Source organism: Pochonia chlamydosporia, chromosome 3 (assembly GCF_001653235.2).
Source record: "Pochonia chlamydosporia 170 chromosome 3, whole genome shotgun sequence".
NCBI classification, from domain to species: Eukaryota; Fungi; Ascomycota; class Sordariomycetes; order Hypocreales; family Clavicipitaceae; genus Pochonia; species Pochonia chlamydosporia.
In genome coordinates this window covers 4567914-4578254 of record NC_035792.1, presented here as the reverse complement: position 1 = coordinate 4578254, position 10341 = coordinate 4567914, and the positions used below count along the sequence as shown (strand labels likewise).

The window sequence follows — 10341 nt, the reverse complement described above, 5'->3', positions numbered from 1 at the left end:
ATCAAGGAGGGTAACAAGCAGCAAGCAGAGCGCAAGAGGCGGCCGATGAGACTCCGTTCCAAATATGCGTGCGGAACCTTCAGCAGGTTGCGATCCCATGATTATGCGCGATAATTGACAAAGCATGCGGAGTACTTGCAGCAGGCCATGTTTATTCCCGTGCAACACTCAGTTTCAGAAAACGTGCAGAAAGCGATATCGCATCATGCCTCAAGAGTCCAGCTACATTTTCGTCTTGGGTCCATCCATCAGAGAGCTCTAACTTGGTTGATCCTGACGCTACTCCGATTGCTACTTTGAGCCTCGCGGGCTTCCCGATCTGTTCGCTTCGCTTTGCCAAAAATGGATCTCAAAAACGGACTAGGATGACGACCACGGACGAGGGGCCGAATGTGGGGATTCCTCTGAAAGACCCAAGTGATTGCTATATCTGATACATTGCTTTTGATCCAGGGCAAGAGCTAGTTCGACAGCAGGAGCTTAATCGAAGCGGAAATCCCGCAATGCCACCCTTAGTAAAGAGTTGGTAATGGGACGCTACCTTACGGCCCTGGTTCTGCTCGCAGATGGCATACATTTGCGTCTGCAGGAATTACTAAGATCAGTACCCGTTGACATCCAAATTAAAGGTGGCTGGGCCACTCTATAGCCGGTATTTTGCCTATCGTGCTCAAGCGTAGAGTCATACGTTGTTGTCAATAGCACAAATATGCTACTGTCTTGTTTTATCGTGACACAGGAAACGAAACGTGGTCACTGCAGAAGATGTCGTTGTCTACTCGATCAATTCGATGAAAAGCAGAATGGCCTGACTTTGATAAAGAGCCGATGCCCTTCTTGGCTGCCTTGTCGGTCAAGTTGTCGAGAAGGTTGCCATTGGAGCAGGGGTGATATCACGGAATGAAATCAGAGATCCCGTCACCATGTCGAGCTCTTAGGGTCTATTCGGGACTGGAGATGGAGTCCAGTTTCAAGTGGTCGTGTGGTTGCTGCAGGATTCACATCCACGTAGTAGATCGCATAAAGCAAACGGCAAGAATGACACTATACCGATACGGCCCTTTTTTTTTATGGTCTCTATTTTCTTAGGCTGCCGTCGATGAAGATTGGCATTCGGCCCGGGCATGAAGGAATAGATGAGTTGGCAAGGGACAGCAAGAATGTTGGTGGAGGAAGTTGAAGAAGTCGGCCGAGATTGGAAATGAGTGGGGCCAAGAGGCGACCACGATCTGGACGAATCACGATTCACAAATCAGCTTCAACCGATGATGAATGCTCTCATCAGCGGGGACTTTTGCAGCCTGGAGCATGAGGCGACCGGGTTCGACCGCGATGAGTCAAGCATCAAGTCATCAAGCTTGTTACCTGACGGCTGCCACTCGAGCCTTTGTTCTGAGCTTCGTCCGCTTGCACAACACGGAGCACTCAACTGGGCATGCCTAAGAAAAGAAACCACCTCAAGTCGTTCAAGCCGTCTCTCACGGGATCAGCGGCGAGCTCGCCATCGTCTGGTAAGCGTTTCGTACATCTGATTCTAGTCTGGAACCATGGGGTCACTGTTATCAATCATATCGTTACATGGATCACAGGTCGTTGAGGGAGAAATGCTAACGCTATTTCTTCCCCACCAGATAAACCTGCGAGGAGTGTAAACGAACTTCTCGCGAATCTTCGCCACTCAGGCGCAGCATCATCGTCTTCGCCTTCACCGCCAGTGAATTCTCCAAGTGTCCCACCTGCTATCAGAGAGCTACTTCAGATTCCCGAGACACCGCCACCCGCTCCACGGCGGCCTGTTCGCCAAAGGTTTGACAGCCATGGTCGCAGACTTCCCGCAGGTCCGGCTCCGCCTCGAAGCTGGGTCTCCCGAAGAAATGATGACGATGCCGCAGCTCCTCTCTCTCGATCTTTGCGTGTGAATTTCTCTGGCTTCGACAGAACTACTCTGCCTGGAGCTTGGCTCCCGCAGCAAAATAGTCTCATTGACATCACCCTCAGGCGTTTGGCGATTGACTGGGACCTTCATCGCGTGTACAACCAATATCATTTGTATTTCGTGCCCAGTCATCTCAAGCCAGCCCTTATTAGATATGTTGGGATTACGTCGGATGGCGGAATATCACTGTCAGACTTGAAGATTATCCTGCTGCCTCCTGAAGGCGTCTACACCGGTGAAGAGTTGGACATGCAGTCGAGAGCAAATGCAGAAATCACTTGCTTGGATCTGTCAACCTCGATCGGCCGTTCTCTGAAACTGAGAGACGTATCAGACATTTTATTCAGTGCGACTGGATCCGAGACGACTGACGAGATTCAAGATTCCTGGGAAGCTGTCGACGTCAGTCCAAGCCCCCCACGACTCTTACTCCCCAATTTGACTCATCTGTCACTGGCGTTGGACCCTAGAAGCCCACGGGACGTGTCATGGAAGCAGCTATTGTCATTGTCGTCAAAGTTGCCTTCAGTAACGCACTTGAGTCTCGCATACTGGCCCGAACCGTGTTTGACCCCGCGAGCAATGTTCTCAACAATATCCTCACCACAAGGTCGCAGCATACCTTATGGAGGCACCAACTACTATTCTCACTCAATAGACCATGACTGGAGTGAAGCACTTCTCGTGTTGAGAATGCTCAGCAACAACTTGTACAAATTAGAGTTTTTGGATCTGACAGGATGCGCTACATGGTTTAAAGCTCTGCAGTTGAGAGACGGCCATGATTGCGTCGACTGGTCTGGCTCGTGGGGCAAAGTGACGCTTCTTCGACTCTACACGGGCTGGAAACTGGGAGCAGAGGCCATGGTATCAGATCAAGCGGCATATACATCGGCTTCTGATACTGCTAAACGTGTGGAAAAACATATCGTAGCCATGAGGGCTGGTAAAGGGCGTTTCATCACCGTCGAAAGGGACAATATAGACACATAGATCGAATACTTCTTATCTAGACTACATATTGCAATCATCCATACTGTATGATATATAACAACCACCTTAACCCTAAGAAGTGCTCTCATGGTTACTAGCATTCCAAAGGCTCTTAAACCGACTCGCTTCGCGAAGAAGATCCCTCGGCTTTCCAACTTCCACCACCTTACCCTCATCCAAAACAACAACCTTGTCATAGTCAACCACCGTCTCCAACCGATGCGCAATCGACACAACCGTATGACTCTTAAACTGACTCTCAATCACACTCCGCACCATCACCTCCGTCTCCCTATCAACACTACCAATCATTAGCATCTCATCGCCACCCGTCAAACACGAAATCATACCTGCTCGTAGCTTCATCGAGAAGCACCACCCTCCCCACACGCCTCCTCAACACGGCTCTCGCCACAAAAAACAGCTGTTTCTGCCCGTGGCTCAGCGCGTCCTCTTCAAACTTTGTATCCAGCCCGTTCTTCTGCGCGTCGATGAACTCCCCGAGGTTGACTTGGTGCAGGGCCTCGATTATATCGGCGGGTGTATATTCCTGGAAGGGGTCGATGTTCTCGCGAATACTTCCCGGGAGGATGAACTGGTCCTGGGTGACGGTGATGATGCGTCTGCGCAGGGTGTCTCGCGGTATGGACGACAGAGAGTGGGAATCGATCCTTATGGTGCCGGATGCGGGTGTCAAGAGTTTGAGAAACGCGAGTAGGAGTGATGATTTTCCACTGTACAGATTAGCAACGACCAGGACGTGTCGTGATGTTCACTTACCTTCCTGTCCGCCCACATATGGCGACCTTTTCACCAGGGCTAATTTCCAAACTAACACCATCTAAAGCCCTCACCTCGCCGTCGTCACCATAAGACGCAGACAAGTTGTCAACTACAATGTGTCCATTTTGCGGCCAACTAGGTGCAGGCTCCTTATCCTCGCCGGGGAGGTACTCCTCCCCCGTTTCCTCGGCAAACTGCTTGATCCGCGCCACCGCACCAAGAGACGTCTCCATCGAAGTCCAGAACTGCATCAACAAGTTCAGCGTTTCACTCAGCGATATAAGCTGGACCAACGAAACGCCCGTCAGTCCCACGGACACCGAACCCCTCATATAGACCGCAAATCCAACAACCAGCAAAGCCAGTCCCGCGGTCGTCAGGTCCAGGATGAGAACGAGCCACCGCTGCACCATGATGAGCAGGTAGAACGGCTTCTGTGATCGGTCTACCAGTTCGTAATTCTTGAGTATAGCAGCCTGAGACCACCCGAATGCGCGGAGGGTAGACAAGCCGCTTAGCGTTTCGAGGAATTGCGAATACACGGGCGCTTTTTCTTCCAGGTCCAGGAGTCGAAGCTGGCGGGATGTGCGGAGATATCCGCGCTGGAGGTAGAAGTACAGAGCGCCGAGGAAGGGGAAGCTGATGGCTACGTAGTAGGATGATGAGGCGAGCAGTCCGGCTTTGGCGATGACGCCGAGGAAGCCTGGTCTTGTGAGATGGGTGTTTTTTCAAGACGGGGAGGATACTTACTTGCTAGGGAGACGACGAGAGCAAGGGGCAGGTTGTTGTCTACCATGCCTATGTCTTGGGAGAATCTGAATCTGTTAGTTGGTCTGACGGGGGGTTTGGTGGAAATGGGTTCGTACCTGGTGGTGATTGATCCGAGATCCGTGGTTGTGAAGAGGGATAATGGCGCCCGGATGACGGCTGATAGGAGGCGGTTGTGCAGAGAGATGCCTGATCTTGCGGCAACAGATACCAGGACAAACCAGATGAGGGCGGCGAACCAGAATACGCCAAGGACTTGTAAAGCGGTGTAAATGCCCAGGTAGTAGCCTGTCTTGCCGTGCTCGCCGCTGTTATTGGCGTTGGTCCAAAAGTTGAGCCAAACAGCTGTAACGTGTTAGTATTGGGGTCTTGTAGTTTCCACGTAAGGGGAGACATACTCGGGAAACTTTGCAGAAATGCCCATCCCACTTCCAAGCCTAGCAGGCCAATGACGAACGAAGCACCAATATTGCTGAAATAGTATCGATATATAGTCGAGTCACCTAGCTGTCGGCGCTTGTCATCTTGTTTTGCCGCTACTGTAGCAGGTTTAGCGCCTGTGCGAGGAGGAAGATCCTCTTCGTCATCGTTTGTGTCTTCATCGGATGTAGATTCTTGCCGAGAAACCAGTAAGCTTTTGACATAGCCTTCTGCATGTTGGAGTTGAGAAAACTTTCCCTTTTGGGAGATGGCGCCGTTGCGAGTAAGTGACACGATGAGATCTGCGGATGGGAGGAAGCCAACTGCAGTTGTTAGCAAGATCCGCTACACAAACGATATGACTTGGCATACCTGATTGTGTCGCGAGAATGATTGTACAGCGCCACTGTCGAAGCAGCCCCTCTGCGCTGAAGAGGTTCCTGAATATTCGTTTCGCAGTCTGGTTATCCAGGCCGCTAAATAGGTCATCGAAAAGTGCTATTTCCGGCTTGGAGTATACAGCTCGAGCGAGTGCCTGATGGTCAGTTGGTGTTCATTCCAAAGATGCTGCAAAAACTTACTACTCGTTGTTTCTGTCCGCCACTGAGGGCGAGACCTTTGCTCCCCACGACGGTTGAGTCACCGTTCGGAAGTTGAGTAAAGTCCTTTTGTAGATCGCACGCTTTGATGACTTGGTTGTACAGAGGCTCGTTGAAATGAGAGTATCCTATAATATTTTGGCGGATAGATTGGTTCTGATGAGTATTAGCAACATGGTGAGTCGTCAAGCAGATGATTTGGGACTGACCAGAATCCAAGGGCTTTGATCACACCATGAAAGACGGTTTGATCCAAGCCAGATCTTGCCAGATACATGAGGAACTTCCCCCAACAGACCCTTGAGTAAGGTCGTCTTTCCAGAGGCAACAGGTCCGACAATCATGGCGAACTGGCCCCGAGAGAGACGAAGTTGCACATGATGCACGGCAGTCTTCTCAGCCGTCCAAGCAAAACTACCGTCTTGTACCTCAAGCATTGAACCCAAGTCTCCTTCAACCTGACCCTGCTCAGCAGCACTATTACTCAAGCTTTGAAGCTCAATATCCGAACCAGCACGCGTACACGGCGTCAACGGGCTCGGTGCCGCAGCAACAGATCTATAGTCCTCTCTTGTAGCCTCCACCAGAAACGTCTCTATCCTCTCAAACGCACCAAACGCCGCACTCAAATCAAGCACAACCTCAAACATCCAAAACAACGGCTGTGCAAGTAAAATGATGAATGACAGCGAAGAAAACAGCCTCGTCGCGTCAAATTGTTCGCCCGTACTCGCCACCACACCCTGATACATGGCGAATGCGACGGGCGGAGACACCAGGAGCGGAATCTGCGCAATGGCAGAAGTGATTGCGCCGAAGACGCGGAATGGCCTTGATGCTTTGATTTCCTCCACGCGCAGGGTAGAGATGGTGGATGAGAGTTTTTGGGATAAGCCGGACATTTTTATGCTTTTGATGTGGCCGATCATAGCGGACGTGATGCCTGGTAGTGAGTCAGGAGTGAACGATGTTGAGGGGAGTAGGGAACTTACCGACTCGTTTTTGGGTCATTTTCAACCATCCTACTCTGTATTTCTTAGCCTGTGGCGATACGAGTATTGTAGCGGCCAGTGCAACCGCTGAGACGATGATGGGACCAGCGGCCGCGTAGCCGATATGGTTGCTGAGAAGCCATGTTCCAATGGCGATTTGTATAATGTTTGCCCAGAATTCATTAATTTGCCTCATGGCCCGTACAATGACTTCGACCTATATCATGGTTAAGACGCAGTGGTGGGAGAGGTTGGGGGTATGACTTACATCCGTGGACATGAGCGTGACAGCAGCGGCATTATCCGTAGCAGTGATGCTTATCTCGGTGGCTTTGGAAAATACAGCCGTTACCAAAGTCCCTCGGAGCATGGTGACGAAGCGCGCGTTGGAATGCCAGTAGAGTGCCTGCGATGTGGCGATGCCAAAGTACACGAGGCCATAGGCGGCGACAAGCCCGTAGCCCACGTTGGGAGATTCAGGGGCATCGCTGAGAAATACGAGGAAGCGATTAAGAACGAGGGGCTGACAAATTGTGAATGCGAGCTGGACGAGGCGTGGGATGATGACGGCTGTTAGTGGCCAGCGAAGTGTGATGATGCAGCTTGTGATGAGGCGGTGTTTGTGAGATTTGGCAAAGGATGCTGGTGGTGTTAGTGGATGAGACCAGCAGTGAGAGTGCAGCAAACAGTGCACGATTCTGAAAAGACTCGAACAAGGAAAAAAGGGTAAAAATCTCACCAGTATTCCACACGCCCCAAAACCGCTCGCCCAATCTCGCCGTCCTCATCTCCGCATCCAAGACAAATAAATCCCCCGCCGCCAAGAGCCGCCGGAATCCGGTCCTCAACAACGGCGTGACCCACGCATAAACGGCGCGCCCATACAATCCGGCCGTCTCCTCCGGCGCCGTTTTTTCTCCGTCTGCGTCTCGGTCTCGGTCTCCGGCCGGCATGCCAAGGACAAGAAGAAACCGGGACTTTTCCACAGCCTCCAGCACCACCAGCGCGGCCTTTACAGCAAACGACGCCGAAAAGACAGCCTGTATAGCGCCGTTTACAAACTCACTGAGCCAAAGCGTACGAAGCAGCGCCGCGTCAAGCAGCAGCGATACGAGCAGAAACACATTCAGCAGCGACGACGGACGCAGGGACTTGCCGTGTTCGGCATACGACAGGGCACACGACATGACACTTGAGGCACACGATATACACGAAGCAGCTATGGATATGGCAGTGACGCGGGATGCAGGTCCCGGTCGGGTTGCCCAGAGGGCTACGAGGGCTAGTTGGATGGTGGCGAGGACGCCAGCGACCGACTGGTGAGTTTTGCTGTGTTAATTCTGTCTTCACATTTCTTACAAGGTTTGTATTTTGTGCTTGGCTGGTGGAGGGACTAACCAGCTTGGCGTTGCGGAGGAGAGGGCCGCCCACGACGAGGGGCGCTTTGCCGAGGTGGATGAGGCGGAGGGGCGCGGCTAGCAGGAGGAGTGACGCGGGGAGAATAACGAAGATGGATTGTTCGAAAACGAGGGTGAAGTCGAAGCTGTTGCGGCATCCTTGGACGGCTGGCCCGAAGGCTGCGTCTGCGGTGGGCGCGCAAAGCGGCGTGGAAGCATTCATGGTGAGAGGGAGTGGGAATGTGAATGAGCGACGTGAGATACGGAAGGGGAAAAGGAGTCAGGAACGCGGGGGTCGCGTGAGGGCGGATAGTCTCGTTTTATAATAATTGGTGTCCGGGGAAAGGAACTTTTTTCAGGGGCGTCACTAGCGTCTTGCTGATGCGTTTTGTTGATGTCAGCTTGTTGTGGTAGCGTGCCGTCGGAACCGAGGCTTCATGGGAACCTGGCCGGGGTGGTGAGATGAGATGGGATGAGAGTGCAATTCGAGTTTAGTGAAACTAGTGTGGAATATGTGTAAGGCCAAGTTAGATTGACAAACGCTTCTCGAGTGTCCCATTTTTTATTATTGCAGCAGAACCGAGACGGTTACCAAGTAGGGCGTGCTGTAAGTGCCGTTACAATTAAGTCCGTGGACGGCCATTTATGGGAATACCCTATTCTGCAATTTGAAGTCCAGCAGGTTATTTTGAACTACCTAGGACTGGCTTGCAGTGTGCGAATCACGTATTTTTTTTTTTTTTTTTTTTTTTGTCAGCAAATATCAGTGTAAACAAGGAGAGCCAGCAACAGCAAGCATCCGCGACATCAAAATGGACGCATCATCATGAGAACACAAAAAGAGTCGTTCAGAGCCCAAGTGTATGTGTGACAAAGCAACTTAACATGCCATGCTAAATGTCGGATCGTGAACTCGCTGTAAAGAGGATTCCTAGTAAGAGCAGAGAATAATAATAAGAGGATAAAGACTCCACCATGGCACATATCTACGTAAATACTAAGACTATTACGAAGACCATTTGAGAAGTTCCCAGCTTGGATTTTATATACCTAGCAGTTTATGCCCACGGCGCTGATTAAATTACTCAAACTTTGGCGCTTCCCCACGATCAAGTCGGTCCAGCGACGCCATATCTTCCTTTGAGAGTACAAAGTCAAAAACGTCTATATTCTCCTTGACCCGCGCTTCATTCTCACTCTTGGTCAGTGGCACCCAACCCTTCTGCAAGCAGTACCGGATCAGCACCTGCGCAGGCGACTTTCCACCAACTTTGCCCGCGATTTTGACAACTGCGTCCTCCTGCGCCTTCAATCCTCTAGATAGCGGACTATGTGCCTGGAGAACTATGCCATGCTTATTGCAGTAGTCTACTGTCTCACGCTGTTGTGTGCAGGGATGAAGCTAGCACACAATATTCTTTAGTAGCTACCACCACTTCGAAAGCAAGATGCGAACAAACATGGAGTGTAAAATGGCGACTTACAACAATCTGATTGACAGCAGGCGGCCAGACGGTCGCATACCCCCTCATCTCCTCCAAATGCTCAGGCTGATAATTGCTTACCCCAATGGCCCTAGCCTTCCCATCCTTCCACAACTTCTCCAGCGCCAGCCATAATTCTTTTCGTTCTTTAGGCTTCAACGCATACGGCGAGTGAATGAGAAACAGATCCACGTATCCATCTTCACGGGGGTCAATCTTTTGGACGCTCTGCAGCGCCCGAAGGTAGGTCTTGCCTTTGCCAAGGCGGGGATAGCGGATCTTGGTGGTGACAAAGATGTCTTTACGAGGTAGATCGCATTGCTGTAGCGCAAGACCTACCTCTGCCTCATTTTGATAGATCTGTGCTGTGTCAATGTAACGGTATCCGGCGGATATGGCGCGCAGGCATGCGTCTGTGGTGGCTGGTCGGTCGATCTGGTAGACGCCGAAGCCGACGACGGGCATTCGGGTATCCGAGTTTTGAAGAGGGACGGTGGATGTTGTAGTTAGCTTGGTTGGCATTTTCTTCTTTTTGTGAATGTATTTTTGGCCTGAATCAAAACAGGGTCTAAGAAGTGCAAATGGATCGTATTTATTTAGTGTGGTGTTGCTAGGTTGCAATACAGAGAGAGCACTTGAGTGCAGTTGGCGATGGGGTGTTCATGTAGACGGATGGAGGACCTTGGTGCAGAAAAGGGAAGGAGCAACCCACGTATTTATATGATGGACAGCACAGACCCAAATATACTTGACATTCATGAGCAGCATGACCGGAGATGTACCAAACGCGCATTCAAGCTAGGCCGTGAGAGTCGAGATGTCTTGGCAGAGATGCCGTGTCTGACCGTCGGTCCAACAGCGTTTCAACGTTGCACCGAGGCTTAGTTGCAGTGAGCAATCAAATGTTCTCGGGTTGATCAAGTAAGAGGGTAAACTGGTCTACCCTACTCGCCTTTCTACACAACATGA

General features: G+C 51.1%; 3 protein-coding genes across 3 annotated transcripts; 1 reads left to right on the top strand and 2 right to left on the bottom strand.

Annotated features, from left to right (window-relative positions):
- Positions 1-1435: 1435 nt before the first annotated feature.
- Positions 1436-2929, top strand: VFPPC_05204 (hypothetical protein; the record flags this gene model as incomplete). Its single annotated transcript, XM_018284435.1, has 2 exons — positions 1436-1511; positions 1632-2929. 2 exons carry the CDS (start codon positions 1436-1438, stop codon positions 2927-2929), a joined length of 1374 nt encoding a protein of 457 aa, XP_018145923.1.
- A 72-nt stretch (positions 2930-3001) lies between these two features.
- On the bottom strand, positions 3002-8111 carry VFPPC_05203 (ABC multidrug transporter; the record flags this gene model as incomplete). Its single annotated transcript, XM_018284434.1, has 13 exons — positions 3002-3230; positions 3280-3663; positions 3710-4415; positions 4463-4527; positions 4579-4825; positions 4879-5223; positions 5273-5435; positions 5482-5655; positions 5709-6442; positions 6492-6708; positions 6760-7133; positions 7231-7807; positions 7890-8111. 13 exons carry the CDS (start codon positions 8109-8111, stop codon positions 3002-3004), a joined length of 4437 nt encoding a protein of 1478 aa, XP_018145922.1.
- Positions 8112-8969: 858 nt separating this feature from the next.
- Positions 8970-9894, bottom strand: VFPPC_05200 (aldo/keto reductase; the record flags this gene model as incomplete). Its single annotated transcript, XM_022428441.1, has 2 exons — positions 8970-9290; positions 9334-9894. The coding sequence occupies 2 exons, from the start codon at positions 9892-9894 to the stop codon at positions 8970-8972; spliced, it is 882 nt and encodes a 293-aa protein (XP_022284523.1).
- Between the last annotated feature and the right edge of the window lie 447 nt (positions 9895-10341).